Below are 18,488 nucleotides of genomic sequence, written 5' to 3'. Positions count from 1 at the left end.
GTTCTCTAGAATCATTACAAAGAGTTGCAAACAGAATTACAAAACATATATCGCAGCATGTGTGATTTTCTAGGGCTGCAATTACAATATGTCGTTATTTGGTTCACTTAAGGTCTGCAGCAACCGTTCAATATTAAAAAAGATGAATGGGAAAAAAATGAAGATGGACAAAAAAAGGTGGACTGTTCCCTTGGAAATCAAAATGATCAGAAAAGTTACTATGCTCCCATTATCTGCCTCCCGTCCCTTCAATCCCACACCCTCAACCTGAAAAGGAAAAAAAAAAACAGAAAAAGAGAAGAAAACTGTGAGACGGAATGAGCGTGGCAGTTTAAGGAAAAGAACTGAATTTAACTGGCACATGCGCTAATCTTTTAGTTTATTTCTGGTTAAAAATATAGCAATCCAGTGCAGTGTAATAAAGAAATCTGCTGAAAAAGTAGCAGAGAAACAGCTAAAATGTAAGCAAAGCAAAGCCAAGTCCACAAGTCAGGGTTGCACCCAACACTCTGTATGTAAAATGATGAGAAGGATTTGGTCACAGATAAAATATAGAGGATTGTAGATGAGCCATATCCAGCCCTCATAACTCCTCCATCCTCCTTTATCCAACTGATTTGCAGTGGGTGTGATTGAGGGTAGGATACAGTTCCAATATATACTGTATCAGAGAGGGGTAGTTAACCATTTGAACTGCACCTTGCGGTTGTCGGATCCTTGTGCACAGCTGAAGTCTTAGGCAGGCACAGACTCCATGTGGTCTTGGGGAGAGAGGTGGTCGGGGAAAACAGTGTCATTGTTTTTGGAATGCAACAGGACGTCAGGAATTTCCAAGCTAAAACCATGCTTTTGTCATTGCGACCATAACAGCTCAGGACTGGGGTACTGCATCTTTAATGAATGTGTATTGGGGGTTGGGGGGTGGGGGAAATCAAGGCAGGCATAGAATCATAGAAGTGTAGGACTGGAAGGGACCTCCGTAGGCCACTTCCATATTACAAAGATGTTAAACAAAATTAAGTTACATATAGAAAAAGAATACATCCTTAGAGGCTGCTGTTGCCAATGATGTTTTTTTACAGGGACATGTCGGAAGCTGGAATAAACATCCTGCATACAAAGTGCAAAAATACGACATGCTCAGAGCCCAAGCATGATGGCTGAAGCGGTCCGTGGCAAGATGTAACAGGCACACCCGCCATGCTCCTCCCACTTCTGCGGCGGTTGCAATGCTCCTCTCCAGACGTCCTTTGCTGGATCGGAATCGCACCTCCCCCCAGCCAGCTTCCTAGCCTTCTCTGTAAGCGCTGGTGTGCTTGTGTGTGTGTGGTCGCAGTTCAGGATGGGATAGTTGGTGGTTTGTTTTAGTATCACCGCTCTGGATGTGTGTGGGTCGGGGGAAGTTGTACCGTATTAAGCCGCCAAGTGATTAATTTGGGGGGAAGGCGGGAGCAGATTCGTAGCGTGGAGAAATCGGCTTTGAACGGAAAGAGGGTGGCTTTGCGCAGTTTTACTCTGGCTGAGTGAGACAAGGGAGGGTGGCAGGCACGATGTTTACACCTTGTAATCCCCCTACACACACCAGAGCTGAGCAAAATGCTGATTGCTTCAGAATTTTTTAAACCGATAACAAAATGGGCCATTTTCCCCTCATCCCCTGGCCTCTGTACCGAGGAGGGGCCCGTACACCTTCTCGTCCCTGTGCACCTCCTTTTCTCCTCCTCCTTCTTGCTTTTTTCTGGTAGTGGAGAGAGGGAAAGAAAAATGTGAGGAGCTTTTGGGGAAGAGGGGGCAGAAGGTTGGAGGGGGATGGGTGAAAGGAGATCCCCCCCTCCCCCCCGTCAACTTCACAACGATGGGGGTAGTGTGTTTCCACCAGAGAGACAGCCTGCGGCACCTCAGGGACTGTCATTCACCCCTCCTTTGCACTCCGCTCCAGCTGCCTACCCCTCCCACCCGCATTTTGCAATTTGGTTTTTTTTTTCTTTCTTTCTTTCTTGTGGAGGGGACAAAAATAACTGATTCTTATTTTGCTGGGATCCTGTCTCATCCTTTCTGGTGCTGAGAGGGTCAGAGAGTTGTTAGCATTCTGCCATGCCACACAACATAGTGTTGTACAAGCGAAGAATTTTGGCTAAAATCCAAAAAACATTACCCAGGAAAAAAGGCAAACTGTGAGTGAGACTCAATCATTTGATGTTGTTCTGTGAAAAGACTTGGAAGTTGTCGCAGGACAGTTCGAGCTATGATCTTTCTATTTTTTGATTGGTTTTTGTTTGGGTTTCCCCCCCCCCATTCGTACACGTAACTCTTATTTTTGCAAACAAGACAGTCTCAAGTTAGATGAAAAAGTTAATAAACAAAATGGCGACGCCAATGTTCAGTAAGATCACCATGACTACCAGAATGGGAGCCGAGCCCTGGAACAGAGAAAGAGAAGGAAAGGAGTTACAAAGCATCTCGAAATTCGGTGGTTAGCCAACTGTCGGTAGGAAGGGTCAAAATCTGTGATTATACCGTAACCTGGCAGGGCATGGTGTGCTGAGGTGCAGAGCAACTGTAACTTCCACTGAAACTGTGGGCACCTCTCAGTGTGAGACAAAACAGGTTGAGGGAGGGGTACGTAGTACTTTACGCTTAGGTCGCACCTTCCATCCAAGGATTTCAAAGCCATTTGCAACGGTTAGTGAATTTTGCGTCACTGTCACCTTTTTGAGGCACATAAGGATTAGCATCCCCATTCTACAAGTGAGGAAACTGCGGCACAGAGAGACACAGCAGATTTAGTGGCAGAGCCAGGAAATGACCCCAGGTGTCCTGACTTCTAGGCCTTTGCTTTAACCACAGAACCTCTACCCCCACCTGGCTTTTGTCCATGTACAATTCAGTGCAGAGGAAGCTTCTGAGACCTCAGAGGACCTCGTCGTCTTCTGCTTCATGAAATAAATTAATTCTGTTCAGCTACGTGAACCCCACAGGCCAAAAGCAGCCCCTGGCAGTCCAATCCCTGTTAGTGAGTGAGGACAAAGCTGATGGACTAAAGGTAGCGTATGACACACCTCATTTGGTTCTCAAAGGGGGATGCTGGATCAATCCAGTGAATTGGTGCCAAGCTGTGACCATAACAGGTCATCACCTGAGGAAGCTTATACCTGTTGGGTCAATAAGTGAGGACAGCGCCTGAGCTTGGATTCCTTCGTGTCACATACGGTGAATCCTGCCTTAAGAGACCAACTAAAACCAGTTGCCTATCTGAGACGATGATCTAAAAAGGATGATGGTGCAGAATGGTACTCACTGTGTTTTGGGACACTTTGGGGAGGGCTCTTCAGAGAGTCGGCTGTCTAACAAGTGTGATCTCCTGTGCAGGGAGCAGCACGCCCTGCATCTGGGACATCAACCTTCTGTGCATGGCATTCTAGGCTGCTGCTCCCTCCTTTAATGCTAAGCCTCTGCGTCGGACCGTGGCGTGACACTGCTGCTTGCCTCTGCCAACAGGCTTCGGAAGAATCCAAGCAGTGGGGCAGGCTGGAGTGTGCGAAAATGAATGGGAGGTGGTGGCCACTGGATGGAATAGCTGGCATCCTTGTCTAAGCTGCTGCAGCTGGGTAGCACAAGGATACACAGCGGGGAAGCCAGAGGCACTGAACAGCCCCCATTCACATTCATTGTAATGATACAGACTTGTTTATTGCATGAAAAGGCACAATTAGTTCCCTGCTTCTCTCTCCTTCCCTCCCCTCCCTTTTTCATTGTAACAAGGCTCATCTGTCCATTCCGGTTGGAACAAGGCAGGGGTGGATGCCCTCCTTAAACCTGCCTTTGTACCACAGTGCAGCGCTATTTTAAAAACCCCTTGCGAGGCAGAGATCGTTTCTCCTCCAGAGCTGGTTGATTCATTTCACATTTGGGGAGCAGGAGGATGAGGGAGAGGGACAGGGAGGCCGGGGCTCTGTCTTTGGAAAGCCGAAGCTTGCTGGAAAGGCACATGTTGTTGCATAGCAACGAGGTCAAAGGAAGCCAACCAAACGGAAGGATTTCTGAGCGAGCCTCCTGGCAGCCAGGTATCTGCCCTGGACTGGTTTGTGCAAACCTTTTTGCCGGTGCTAAGCAAACCCTTTTGGATGCAGAATTCCTCCTGCTGCTGCCAAGCGGGAGTGAGACTAAATACTGTGATGCAGAGTGTTATTTACTATCAGTGTATTAGCTCCATTTCGAAAGATGATTGGGTTTCATGTGCTTTTCCCCCTAGTATCAATATGATAATAGATTGCAGACGGTTATCTCTCTCGCTGTTTCTGCTGGCAGGGCAGCGCAGTGATGCAAAAACCCATTAGGTCTCTGCCACCCATCAGCCAGTGAAAGATTACTCCCTAGTGTCTGTTCTCTAGCCTTTGATCCTGTCTCCATTTAAATGTGCCAAGCGACAATGCTTCTGCCTCTTTTCCTATTCATACGCTCTGCCTAGTAGATCAAATCAGCAACATACAGGAGCCTGAATACTCTTCAGGTAGATGGTATGTGGTACCCTCTCTATGCTTGTTTCTCATCGCTGAACAGAACTGTAGAACAGGATTTCGTAATTTTCTGGTCACTAGAGCTTTCCTTTCTTAAATGCTAGAAGACATAAAGATCTGTGGGCTGGCCTTGCAGTCCTTCCTGAGACCAAACTCCCATGGAAATCATGGAGTTCAATGGAAAGTCGGCTGGAATTTTACGCCTGTAAGGGTTGCACCCTGGGATACCTACGTCATGCCTGTGAGGGGTCTGTGAGCTTGTGAAACAGGTGAGCTGAGTTTTAAAAACACGCTCACTTGGATGTGCAAAATCCAGCCATGGTCTGTGGAATCACCTCTGCGCATGCAGTTACCCAATGTGCATACGCAAGCCCCTGTTTGCACGCAGGGTTTAGCAGGCCGAATGGATCTGGAAACATTTTGCACGGCTCCCTCCTTCCCCATTCAATGGGTTTCTGATACTTCAGCCTTGGCGTGCCTGTTGGTGCGTACAAAGCTTCAAGCTCAACAGAGGTAAATGAATAGGCACCTGTCTTGCTCATGCATATGTGGGGTTTTGCACTTACCAGCAACTGCTCCCATAAGACCCATGGCTGTGTCTTTGGGGAGTCCTTGCAAATGGGGCAGCTGACGTTGGACATTCTTTCAGCCTACGACTCTTCTTTGCTTTTCACATTTGCCCTTTCTCTACCCCTCCTGACCTGATTCCAAAGAAGATTATGCCTGTAGTGATCTCTCATCTGGGAATGGTCCACCCATTGTAAAGGCATCAGAATGTCTTGGCAGAGGGGCAAGCTTTATGACCTTTGAGGCTCCTTCCTTTTGTGACCTTCAGCAGGGCTTATAATTGGAGCTGCACTTTTACAGGCTTCTTATGCCCGGGCTTCTGATTCGACATCCTTGTGCTTTAACCTCCACCAAAGATCTACTGATGCCTTTCCCACCCCCTGCGATCGCAGGAAATCGATTGTCCTGGGATATGTGCCATCTTTTCCTAAGAGCTGATTCCTGTTTGGTGCCCTGGAGGAAGATGAATCACCCTCAGGCCAATGTGCCCTGGAGGAAATTCAGGCCTATCCTCAAGCTGGCAACAGGTTGGCAAACTCCCATGAACTGCAACATTTTAGAACTAGCTGATAAAGTGACTTCTCTGCACTGTAGATCATGCTGAACACACAGTCAGACATAAGAAAAAAATTCCTTTTACCTTACGGCTTTGTGATTTGAGATGCTGCACACAGCTCCAGCAGTTCGGTGGCATTTTATTTAATTCATGCCCCCACTTTAGCTATACGGTAACTGATCGTTCTATTTAGAGAGAAGCCCGAACCAAAAACCTGGGACTGACACTCCTGCACACTTTTCGTGGGGCTGGGACTCCAGCAGCTGAGCTGAGTTTTGCAGTTAGGGCTCACGTGTCATTTGAAGGCATGGTACTCTATCACAGTCTCTACAAAGAGCCACTGCATGAAACAGTAGAGAGAGATGTGCAGTGACACCAGGAAGTGTAAGAGGTGGTTTAAAATTTCCAGTCCATTTCCCTTGTAAAGCCAGGGCACAGCTTCAAATTTCACTCCACATCCCAGTATCAATGCACAGATTTCCAGACCCTGCTCTACCATGAAGTGGCAGTGTAACTACATGCGGGATGAATAGCAGGCTGACCAAATCCTCAGCAGGGAATTATTATATTGATCCTTCTTTCACTCACTCGCCTTCCCACATAGAGGATGGTAAATTTCAGCAACAAACTGAGGCAGCTGAGCAGCTCTGGGGCCTGATTCTCATTTATACCAAGGCCTCTTTACTTCTTCCTGGCAGTGTAAAGGAGCCTCAAAGTAGGGATCAATTATATCCCTGCCAGAGAGGTGTAAATGGGCCTTTGTGAGAATCAGGTCCTTGGACTTTAAACTCAGGACTTCCCAAATGGTTGAGGCACTGGCGACGTGGACCAAGAGTGGGGAATCTGTTAGAAATGAAGTGGACCCCTGCTGTGAAATAATAATTAATCATAAACATTTCAGTACGTTTTATGTTTTGAATGTAGCTTCAATCTGTCTCTAGTATCGGTGTGTCAATAATCTCATCACTGCAGTATCTAAGCACCATCACTTGTCTCATTATTTTTTGTTTCTAACTGTTGTACAGCAACCCAAGTGTCCTACTGGGAATATGGGGGGAGGTGTACTTCACAAATAATGCCATGGCATTGTTAATTAAAATATTAACAATCCATTGTTGTTTGTTATCACAGAGTCCGACCTTTGTTATCTCTGCCATGGAAACTCTAGTGCAGCCTACCTAGGAATCCCCCTGGGATCTCTTGAATGTAATTACTAAGAATGCTGCTCAGCAAAAAGCCTCAGCACTGGAAAAATGCTGAAAGATCAGCTGTGTGTCATTTTTGCCGAAGAGTAGACCCCTTGCAATCCATTGGAACAAGTCACCGCTAAATAGTTAAAGAGCATTTACCAAGTAAAACATGGGGGTAAACTCTCCTCATCTACACCCGTGCAAACAGGGACTCCAGTGAGCGAGCACAGGCCTAACCAAGACACGACGCAGGCCCCAATTGTAGTTTATACATAAAAGAAGCAGTCACTCGACACCAGTGCACCATAAAATAGGGCATAACTGAAAAGCCGTATAATACTGCAGCGGGGCGTAGTTAGATGGTAAGCGGGCCCATTATGATTTATGGTCTCGGTAAAAAATGCTGTCTGCAAGTCTATGGCATTTGTGCAGATGCACATCACCTTAGTATCTGAGCACCTCCCAGACTAATAGCTTGGCATAGCCAGATCGCTTTGTATTTCGTGGAGTCGCTGCATCATCTCTCTTGCCTGTTTACAGGAAGGTCTGCTGGGGTATGCAGAATCTGTGAGCTTCTTCAGAAATAATGGGCGCCGTCTAAATAGTGGAAGCTGATAGACCAGGATGTAGAGTTAATAGAAAATTGATACTAATCCCTACAGTCTTCACTCAGAAAAAAATTACCATGGACTCTCATTAGCCCTTGATCCATTACAGCTATATACATATAGGTATATGCATATTTCGGGATCCATCCTGCAAGGTGCTGAGTACCCTCCAGTTCCAATGAAGTCAGCACATCACAGGATGAGGGCCTTACGTAATATGCATTTATATATATATATGAGAATACATTTTATTTACAGAGTGCCTAGCTAAAAAAAAAAATCATCCTGCAGATTTTACAGTAAAACAAGAACAGATTAAGGGGCTAAATTTTCAAACATGCATTCCTCAGTTGTACCTGTGAAGCTTATGTGTCTGTGTGTTTGCAAACTTAGTGTAATTCCAGCATACATGTGAGGTTGGCATGTATTCGCACACCTGCACATTTTGCCACCACAACCTATGTGCCCATGTTATGGAGATCTGTCGAACTGGTTGTGAGTTGGAGAGTCTAGATCCAAATGTCAATGTTTCCAAAGTTTGGGGGTGATTCAGGATCTTAGTTGGTTGAGTTATCAGGAGAAGGGGGCAGCCACAAAGCTGAGCGCCAGATCGTGATCCCAACTTTTTCATAGTTGAGGTGAGGGGAGTGTTTGGGGTTTGAGGGTTGGGTTAGGCCCAGCTCTAAAATATTCACTTCAAATAGACTAAAACACCTACAGGATGACACGGACAATAAGACCAAATCATTCAGTTTCATCAAAGGGTTTTAAAAGGGCACCGTCAAATTGAACATCACATTTCTCTCTGAAAACTATTTACCTAGAATTGTTACAAGCTATGCTGGAGATGGCTGTACATGAAAGAGATTAGAGGGGGAGAAATATTTCTTTTATTCCCCCCTGTATGTTTGCTTTTTGCATTTGATGGCACTTTATGCAGAGTCAGTTTATGTATAGTTTGTGTATATAGTTCTCCTGGCCCACTGATGGGAGAACAAGAAGTAATCAGCTTAGCTTGCAGCAAGGATGACTTAGGTTTGGTATGAGGAAAACCTTTCTAATTCTAAGGAGCGCTGAGCACTGAAACAGGTTAATTGTGGACTCCCCATCAATGGCGGCTTTTAAGAACAAGTTAGACAAATGTGTCAGGGATGGTCTAGGTACCCTAATCCTGCCTCAGCATGTGGGGCTGGACTAGATGACCTCTTGAGATCCCTCCCAGCCCTATGGTTTCTATGATTCTATAATTTTGTTGTCTGTTGTGCGTAGTCACTGTGACATACTGTCTACTGGCCCTTAGAGGAAAGTGATGGGAAACCATGGCCCAGTACCGGCTCAGCCTTAAACAAGGGCATTCTGGTGGATGTCATTTGAAGGGACTGATAGGTGGTAGAGTCTCAGGAACATATGATAGGGATCAAGTGAGCGCAAGACTATGTGTATGGTCAGTAAGGAGAGAAGCTAGGGAGACACTGGACCTGTTGTGGGTGTCTCTAGGGAGAGAGACCAGGGAGTGCAAGGACATGAAGTGTGGTGCTGTGGAAGTAGCCTGGAGAAAGGGCAGTGGGAAAAGCCTATGATGAGACAAGAGGACTGGAAAGGGGTAAGATTCAGGCCTTAGGAGGCTGGCTGTGGAAAGGCCCCAGGAACTCCAGTGTACATGTATGCAAATAAACCCCATTCACACCGGTGTTCACCCTTAGCAGATAAGGGCCCTGGAAGTCAGTGGGAGTCTTCCAAGGGCATTGCATCAGCTCCAGGCATCGGGAGTGAAGTGAATAGCCAACAATGTTCTTTCTGACCAGCCCAACCTGCCAAATGACGGCGGGAGCTGTGTGGGGGAGGGAGCTCTTTATCAGCAGCAGCACCTAGGTGAGATTCACTCTCAGGGGGGCCTGTCTTCCTAAACGCCAGTTGGAAAGAGTTTCTGTTGGCGCTCAAGGAATGGGCATCACTTCATTACGGAGGCAGCAACTGGTCGCTATTTTTAGCGCTTGTTTCATGTTCTTCCGGACTCGAGGTGACTAGGTTTTCAGATGCAAATTCTTTCTCCCGAGGCGCAACCCCTTTTAAAATGCTTTTAAAGCCCTGGAAGGAGCCAAGAAAGGAACATTTGTCACCTACGTAGGCTGGGAGGTTCTATTTCTGGGGAGAGCTGCTGGATTCCATCCGCCCGGCTTCCTTCCCCCTTTAAGTGTTGACTCATCTCACCTCCTTCTCTCAGGTATCTCAGTACCTAGCCAAGCAGCCTTCACTGACACCCCCATCACTTCCACTGTGATACCTCAGCAGAGAAGTGCTAATTACAGGCTGGCTGGCTCCCTTGCACTTTCCCCGATGACAGTGAAACATGCTTAGGATATCTCAACACAGAACGCGCCTCCTTTAAAAAGAAAAAGAAACGGTTGTCACTGGAATTTCTTTCTCTTTCTGCACATAACGCCTTACTGGCAGTGGAAGTCAAACAGGGACATTTCTTACTCAAACAGAACTCCCATAACCTTCACTGAGCATCTGGCTCCATTGAGGACCACACTGGTTGTCCTTGCTTACTTTGAAGCAAGACAGGATATTCGCATATAACCAATAATACCAACATTGCGTCTGACAGCGCAGGGAGGGGCATGGGTTCGAGGTGATTTTGGTCGCACTTTAGGTTGCACCCTAAAATGGACAGGCCTTTAATAACGAGCAGCTGTGAAAGGAGAACATCAAAGGACCAAGTGCTGCTAATATTGAACTCAACAGGTGCTTTCTCATAGACTTCGGGGAGACCAGAATTTGTCCCTAGAAGAGCGTCATCTAAATACATGTGATCACTCCTGCTAAATTAAGCTAGTCAGAGGAATGAAACCGTTTGGCATCAGTTCACGTCTGAATTCTGGCCTGGCAGAGGACCCCCCAACACTCATTGGCTTGTCTGGGTGATGCAAATGTTCACCACCTTTTGTAACTCAAGTCATGTCTTTAGTCTCCTCTTCCTACAAATGTGATGACTTTTGTGCTAAGGAGGGAAAGAGCTGCTGGCATTTTAACAGCGCTCTCTTCCCCCATGACTCCCCAAAGGCTAGTTCTCTTTTGCAACCAGCTGGCTTAGAGGCTACAGAAATCGATGGACCACTCAAACAGAGGACATATTTCTGCACCATACAGTCCCCCCAACCTGAGAGCACAGCTGCCTGTCCCGGCCCGGCCCACCCATTTCCATATTCCTCTGCCCAACTGGTAACCATCAAGGGCATGTTGCTGTGAGTTTGTTCTGGGTGTGCAGGGCCACACACAGATTATCCACGGAAAGCACGGGACAAAACAGCACCTGCTTCCCAACCCACCAATGTAGTTCAGCCCTGGCCTGGAGGGATGCCCCCTTCACAGCATTTCAAGCCCTTGGGTGCTCCTAGGACATTAATCCCCAGGGGTGGAATTAGTGCCAGCTGAGATAATGGTGTCACTGTTCCCTGCATGTAGGGCACTCATTGGTTATTGGACGGTCATAACTTGTGGTCATCACTGAGCTGGGCTGACTTTGGACTGACCACCTGGAGGAGAGAGGATTTTGCAACTATGAGCTGGTATTTGGGTCTCATTAGTGGCTTGTGCGGAGCTGGTTTGTGGTAGATTATTTTTAAAATAGGCTGTCTGGCCAGGGTGATGCTCAGGGATGCTCCAGGTAGGTCAAAAATAGACCTGCCCAGCTAACAGCATCCCTTTCTTCCAATAGCATGCCACTTTCTGAAGGAGCCCAGCTGTCCTTGAGATGAGACATGTCTTTTGCAGCAAACGGCAGCGCCGGGGATGGCAGGAAAGCAGAGCCACAGTGTGAGCTGAACGCTGTGTGAGAGCACACAGACTTTTGCAGGAACTGCGGTTTGCATTTTGCAAAACCTCTCTGACTGGAGGCTCTGCATCAGCGCTGCCTACATCCTGGAGGCAGACTGCTGGAAAGAGGAAGGTGTTCGAAATTGTGCTCTGGAGAGTCTGCATAGACTTAAACCTGCTTTGAAAGGCTTAAAGCCTGTCTGGGAAATCCCACAGCTACGTTTTGCACAGGGTTTGGGGTTTCCACTCATGAACCCTGCGGCTCTGCCGGCACAGAGTTGAAAGGTGCTATGTCCTTAGCTTGGCTCTGATACTGCTTCACTGAGTGACCTTGGATGAGGGGCTTAACCGCTCTGTGCCGCAATTTTCCGATCTGCAAAATGGAGCTAATCACACGTGGCTACCTCTACATACGGTGAAGCTAAACTCACTAATGTTGGGGAAGTGTTTGGAGATCCTTGAAGATGTCACTGCATGCAACATGCTATATCTATGCAACGTCGTCTTGTTATGTTGTGGGTGGGTGATGTTTTGTATACTCGCTCAACAAGCTCTTTCTGAAGACTCCCTTCCTCTCTGTGCCACTGGAATGAAACCCTGTTATTGCAGCAAAACTCTTTCTAGAACAAAGAGTCGCCAGCAACATGGGTTATTTAAATCCACGTATCATCTCTCCCTCTGTATTTCATTTACTTCCACCCAAACCTTCACCATCTGTTCCACCCTTGGTGATGAATGTGAGAAAACCAAACATGCTGCTTCACAGCTATCGCACTTTAAAGTATGATGTGCATTCTTATGGCTTGTCTGGGCATCTTTAAATGCAGGCTGTGTCCGCTAGTTAGTCACTAATATCTGTCTTGTATTCATATTTGTTTAGATCTGAAGCCAGGATTTCAGTGCCAGCTCCCTGTGTGTGTGAGCTATATAGTAACTATGTCTCCAGCACATAGGTTGTGTTCGACACCTGTGAACCGCAGAAGCTTGTCTAACTCTGGGGAATATATGATGTACTGGGTTTGTGTTGTGTGCATAAGTGACATTACCTGCCAGGGCCTAGCTCACGACAAGGGCTGAATTTCATCTTTAGTTCTTGTGACAGAGCCTGGTGCATCGGTGCTAACGGATCAGTGGTTTAGGCCCAGCTCCCTGCAGTCATTTGTGGTCAGACAAAGCATTTGCAAGCTCCCAGTGACTTCCATAGGATTGTGGACGTTTAGTTGCTATGCAGCTCATCCTGAAGCATCCCAAATCTCTTTAAAAGCTTATTATAATACCTGACGCTTCTCTAGCATTCAACTTCTTGGGCAAACGTGACCTGGTTATCTGAACATCCTTGGGAGGGTGGTAAAGATTATTATCATTCCCATTTGACAGATAGGAAAACTGAGGCGCAAAGAAAGCAAGTGGCTTATCCAAGGCCACCCTGAAAATCTGTCCGAGGCAAGATTAGAATTCAGGAATTCCTGCCTCCCCGCCCAATGCTCAGGCTGCTAAACAATACTGCCCTTCTTACAGGTTTGCAAACTATTGGTCCAATCCTGTCCCAGGCGAACGGTGGGAACAGGAGGCTGGGGGAGGGAGGCAGAGTTTGCAGGGATGCCGACAAACAGAATAATAATTGTACTTGACATGGTTATATTGCCTTCCACCCAAAAATCTTAGCGCATTTTGCAAAGATGAATGAGGTCTCATAGCCCCTCTTCCATGAAGCAGATAAGCACCTTCTTCCCCTGCTAGCCACCTGTGGAGCAGAGGGTGGAATCTGCCACCCTTTCTTTTAGGAATCATTCTATCCAGTGCTAAAATGTAGCCACCTCTGGGGTGTAACACGATAGCTGTTAAACAGTTCAGATCTACCGTTCAAGACAGGAAGTGAACAATGCTTCATGCAAGTGAAGGTGCAGGGGGAGCATTAGGGAGGCAGAATGCAGTGTCCCAAGGTGGACTTTTGACTAAGATAGCGGGGTTTAATAATGTGTCTCCTACGAAAAGTGTTCTGGGGACTCGACTGATCACACGCTATCAGGTCCTCGCATACCTCATCTGAATCATGGCACTTCCAGCAGCACGGGACCTCTTAGCACCACACGTTGGGTGTGATACAGAACTAGGGGGAAGAATGCCACCAGTGCAGTTTCCTGCACCACAACATTTCCTAACAACATTGAATCCTTGAACTTGGAACGGAGCGTGCCCCTGCTGAGTCACCATTACAAACTGGGGGATAACTGGCTAGGTGGTAGTATTGCTGAAAAGGATCTGAGGGTTAGAGTGGATCACAAATGAAAGATGAGTCCCAACAAGGTGATGCTGGGGAGAAAATGGCTAATATCATTCTGGGGTGTGTTAACAGGAGTGTCGTAGGTAAGACACAGACGGTAACTGTCCCACTCTACTCAGCCGTGGTGAGGCCTCCGCTGAAGTACTGTGTCCAGGTCAGGGTGCCACGATTTAGGAAAGATGAGGACAAATTGGAGAGAGTCCAGGGGAGAGCAATAAAAATGATTAAAAAAAAAAAAAATGTAGAAAACCTGACCCGTAAGGAAAGGTTAAAAAAACTGGGGATGTTCAATCTTGAGCAAAGATGACTGATGAGGAGACCTGATAACTTCTTCCAATACGGGAAAGGTTGTTACAAAGAGGACAGTGATCAATTGTTCTCCCTGTCCACTGAAGGTAGGACAAGAAGTGATGGGCTTCATCTGCAGCAAGGGAAATTTGGGTTGGATGTTAGGAAAACATTCTAACTCTCAGGGTAGTTAAGCTCTGGAATAAACTTCCAAGAGAGGTTGTGGAATCCCCATCATTGGAGGCTTTTAAGAACAGGTTGTCAGGGGTCTAGGTTTATTGAGTCCTGCCTCAACAAAGGGGGGCTGGACTTGATGACTTCTCAAGGTCCCTTCTGGACGTATGTTTGTATGATTCTACCACTAAATAAATGGGGAGATCAGAAAGTGGGGAAATGGCTCCTAGTCGATGGTATTAGTTTGTGGCTATAACATTTTTGTTTTTTACAAGTAACAGGAGTTAAACTAGAATCGGGGTAATCCCTTACCCAGAAATTCAGAGAACAGTCCTAGTTTTCTTGGGCCTCTTCCAGAACTGTAGTATAGCACAATTAAAGGATCCCATTTATTTCAGGCTTTGCAATGCAACATCACGCCACAAGAATATCGCATCACGTTTGGTGATGTCACACTGTGATGCAGTGACATAACATCATTGCACATAAATGCAATGGCACGATGAAAGGATTCAAACACAGAGATGTTGCAATGGGGTTATTTCATACCATTGGACCAGTACAAAGATTTGTCAGGCCTAGCCATAAAATGGCATCAAGAAGAGCTGCATGGACCTGCCAATTTTTGCTGGGTTAATTTTCATATGGGCAGGAACCTGGTCATTATTTTCTTGTTTCTGAGGGTGGTGGGGTTTTATTGGATGGAGGGAGGGTAGTTTGCAAGGATTCACACATTTGATCCAGTTTGAGTCCTGCTGGGATTTCATTGCCACAACATTTTACCTTGGAATAAATCACATTTCCCTGTTTACAGCCTCCCCTACCCAATGTGGAAAATTTGCCATTTCCCCAGAGACATTTTGCCAGTAAAATAAGCTCTTGCAAGCGCCAAAAACCACCTTTCATTGTACATTATACTTTGTGTCGAACGGGAGGCAGGGAGAATTCAAGCTACTAAAAGTGGTTGGTTTTGGAGGGGGAGGGGGCCGTTTTTCTCGTGGTGTGAATTTTCTTCCACACCTTTCTAATATTGCAATGGTTCTGAACCAGCTCCGGTTCACCTTGGCGTCCGCTGTCTGAGTCAGGTTCAACAACACAAGTTTGTCTACTTACCGTACCGGATTTGAGCTCATCCCCGTGTTCCTCCTCGGGTTCTAGTGCAACAGGTAAGGATTTCTGTGGCGGGGAGAAGGTTAAGTCCCACCTTAATAGCCGGGGTTCAGCTTTGTCCCCAAACCTCAGATTTTCCAGTTTCTGCACGGTGGGCTCAGCAGAGGAAGCTGGCCTGAAATTCTCTTTGTTCTGGGACTTAGACCTCAGTCTCTGAACCCCAAAGCCCCGGTCTTCCCGGTGGTGGTCCTCAGCCAGGCTCCTGCAGGGGCCCGCTTTACTATAGTGTCTTTTTTGGGTGTGAATCTCTTGCATATAAGAATCCATCCTCATGAGGGGTTTCATTTCCATCTCGTAATTGCTCAGTTTCTCCTCATCCAGCTCCAGGAGCTTGGCGCTCCCTGAGTTGTGGTTGTGGGACCGGTGGTGGGAAGGCCAAGAAACTGTGCCTGGGGTATCTGTCCACCTCTCTCTTTGCTTATGGTTGGAGGCCATATGTTTGTGCCCTCCACTCCGGCCTCTGTAATCTTCAGGGACGGAGGCAGACCCCAAATGACTGCTGCGCAGGTTCCCGCTTCTGACGCCACGCGTCCCGCCTGCTTTGTCTTCGCTCCAGCTGTTGGGTCTCAAGTAGTCCCCACCTCGTCCCTCCAGCAACATCTGGATGTCCCCACCCCTCTCTTCGTCCACCGAGACCTGTCTGGAGAAATGGGCGCTCTTGTTCCTGCAGGCAGGGCCCAGCGGCGGGGTGGAGGTGGGGCTGGTGGGGAAGCTTTGCAGGGGGCTGTCATCGGGCGTGAGATCTGAGGGAGTGGTACCTTTCCTGTACAGCTCAGGACTTTCTTGCTGGAGCGGAGTCCCCGTGGAGAGGACCTCGATGTCGTCGCTTGAGTTCTGACGCTTTGGCCTCTGACACTCAAGCCCTTTTAAATGAGAAGAGAGAGAAAAAACACAACAGGGTTACGGCTATTCTCTCAGAGCATCCCAGGGCCAAAGAACCGGACTGACAGCATCAGACTCCAGAGCATTCCCATTAAGCCGCAGGCCCCAGGCCCATGACCACAGCTCTGCGTTGCAATAACCTGCTCCCAAGCCACTAGACCGCTTGTGAGTCAGTGGCGGAACCAAGACTAGCACCCAGGAGTCCTGCCTCCCCATCTCCTGCTCTACCAATGTAACTTTGCTGCCTCCATTGTTTACAGACACACTTGCACTCTGCTTGCTTTCACAGTGCGCTTCTCAGAGAAACCAACGCCATCGCATGGGCCAGCAAGAGGGAAAATGTGACTTTGCCATGCTTGGGCTATGCTGGTGACTGTATTTCCAATAGAACCTAGTTAAGGGTGATGGGACAGTAAGATAAATTTCACATGACAGGCTGATGACTCAACTATTAAAGCAGCATTTTATTAATCCCTTAACAAACACCAAATGAGAGCAAGGAAGCAATGAAAGCCAAAGGTTCTTAATTCTCGTTTTATACACCAAAAGCATATTTGTTCTCAGCTAAAGCCATGCTAAGATTTGATAAATATATTAACTGCCTGACACTCCTCAAATACACCTAATTGCAATTGTTATGGCTAGATGAGAAATGAGTCTCAAAAAGGAAGAACTTAATTTTCTTGCCCCCGTTTAAAAATAAACGCTATGAAATGCCTGCTTTAATCTCTGCCTGATCCTGCTGGATAATTTGCTTTATTGCCTCTTGTTCCTCGATCACACGAGAGACTCTGGGTTAAGGAGGCAATCCGGGGAAGAAATTATGGTGAGGGAATAGTGGAGGTCTGTTTGCTGTCTCTGAAACAATCTGGGACCCGTCTCAAGCCATCCCCAGATCCAAGTTAGCTCCCTGAAAGATGTCTCCTAGCAGAGTAGAGTCTTTAGCCAGGTTCTTGGAATATTAACCTGACCCTGGATAAGTGATGTAGTATGTTAACAGTTTATTGTAACTTTGCCATAATAATAATAATTAATTTTAGAAAAGCACATTGTGAGATCACCTTAACAAAAGGAAGGCACTCTGATGTCATAGTTTAGATTTGGTGGAAGAACCAAGTGGTCTCTAGCTCACCTCAGAGCAAACAATCTGTGAGCCCATGGTTCAGCTTTTAGCACCGATCTGGATCCACACCATACCCAGCTCCAAATCTTTGCTTAGATCTTTTTTTTTTTAATTATTATTATTGCCATAGCACCTAGAGGCCTCAACTGCAACAAGGGCTCCATTGTGTGAGGCACAATGTGAGAGACAGTCCCTGCCTCAGAGAATTTGCTATCTAAACAGACAAGACAAAGGAAGGATCATTACTAGGGCTGGTCAGAAATTTTCTGTTGTAATCGGTTTTCAATGGAAACCTGGGTTTTCAATTCAATGAAACCTTTTGTGAACCGTTTGTCCACTTTCCACAGCAAATGGGAGCTGCAGTGCCTCATGGGGGTTGCCATTTGCTCCTCTTGCCCCAATTCTTGTCTATGGGCTGGGATCCCCCGCTGGACTACATCTCCCATAATGCACCATAAACAGGGACTCTGTGATGCACAGCTTACCCTGGTGAATGGGGGAGTGGGAACCGTGATGCATGAGGGGAGTTGTAGTCCAGCTGGAGATCCCACCCACAGAAGGGGCCAGGACAAAAGGAGCGAAATACAACTCCCACGTTCCCTGAAATAATTTGGTGTAAGAGTTTTTGCTGAAAGTTACCAGTTCCCATTATTACTCCTATTTGACAGATGGAGAACTGAGGCCTCGACAGACTTAAGTGACCACACAAGAAGGTTGTGCCAGAATCAGGAACTGGATCCAGGTCTCCTGAATCCTAGTCCGTGGCATTAACCTCCCTTTGACCAGTCTTCCTTCTTGATCTTGTTCTCATGAGAATTCAGTAAGAATTTGTCTGAGTGAAAGCTGAGTAGGGAGCACAGGGTTTGGCCCCTTATGCAGAGAGCGTGAGGATGCACATCTCAAGCAGGGGTTTCTTCAGACTGTTGTTAGGAATGTAGGAATTGCCAGATTGGATGAGACCCAAAGTCCATCTATTCCCAGGCTCCTGTTTCTGAGATGGGCCAACACCAGATGCTTCAGGTGTAACATGAATGCTTCCTGCAGTAACAGCTGCGGGATAAGCTGGCCCACGCACAGGTCTCCTCCTGGTCTCTCAGAGTTAGACAATGGCTTCAGCCCTCAGGCAGGCGGTTTCCTGTCCCTCCCAGGCTTTTTGTTTATTAACTATTAACTATTCCGACTAGATATTCTTATCTGTACAAATGTCCAGTCCCTTTTTGACTCTTGCTAAATTGACTCCTCGCCAATTTGCTGTGGCAGTGAGTTCCACAGACGACTTATGTGTTAAGTGGGAAAGTATTTCCTTTTAT

The 18,488-nt window shown here is 46.9% G+C and overlaps 1 protein-coding gene across 1 annotated transcript in view; it reads right to left on the bottom strand.

Moving 5' to 3' along the window:
- Nucleotides 1-916: 916 nt before the first annotated feature.
- The window catches only part of JPH3 (junctophilin 3), a 101,191-nt gene continuing 83,619 nt past the window's right edge, over nt 917-18,488 (bottom strand). The window contains exons 4-5 of the mRNA XM_067539970.1: nt 15,117-16,036; nt 917-2,420 (exon numbers count right to left, since the gene is read on the bottom strand). Of these exons, the coding sequence (XP_067396071.1) occupies nt 2,340-2,420; nt 15,117-16,036 (1,001 nt within the window). The 3' untranslated portion in view covers nt 917-2,339. The remainder of the gene's footprint in view (nt 2,421-15,116; nt 16,037-18,488) is intronic.

This window comes from Emydura macquarii, unplaced genomic scaffold, assembly GCF_026122565.2.
Source record: "Emydura macquarii macquarii isolate MOO-44397 ecotype Brisbane River unplaced genomic scaffold, CSIRO-AGI_Emac_v2 contig_561, whole genome shotgun sequence".
In the NCBI taxonomy this organism is placed as follows: Eukaryota; Metazoa; Chordata; order Testudines; family Chelidae; genus Emydura; species Emydura macquarii.
This window is presented reverse-complemented; position numbering and strand designations above follow the sequence as displayed.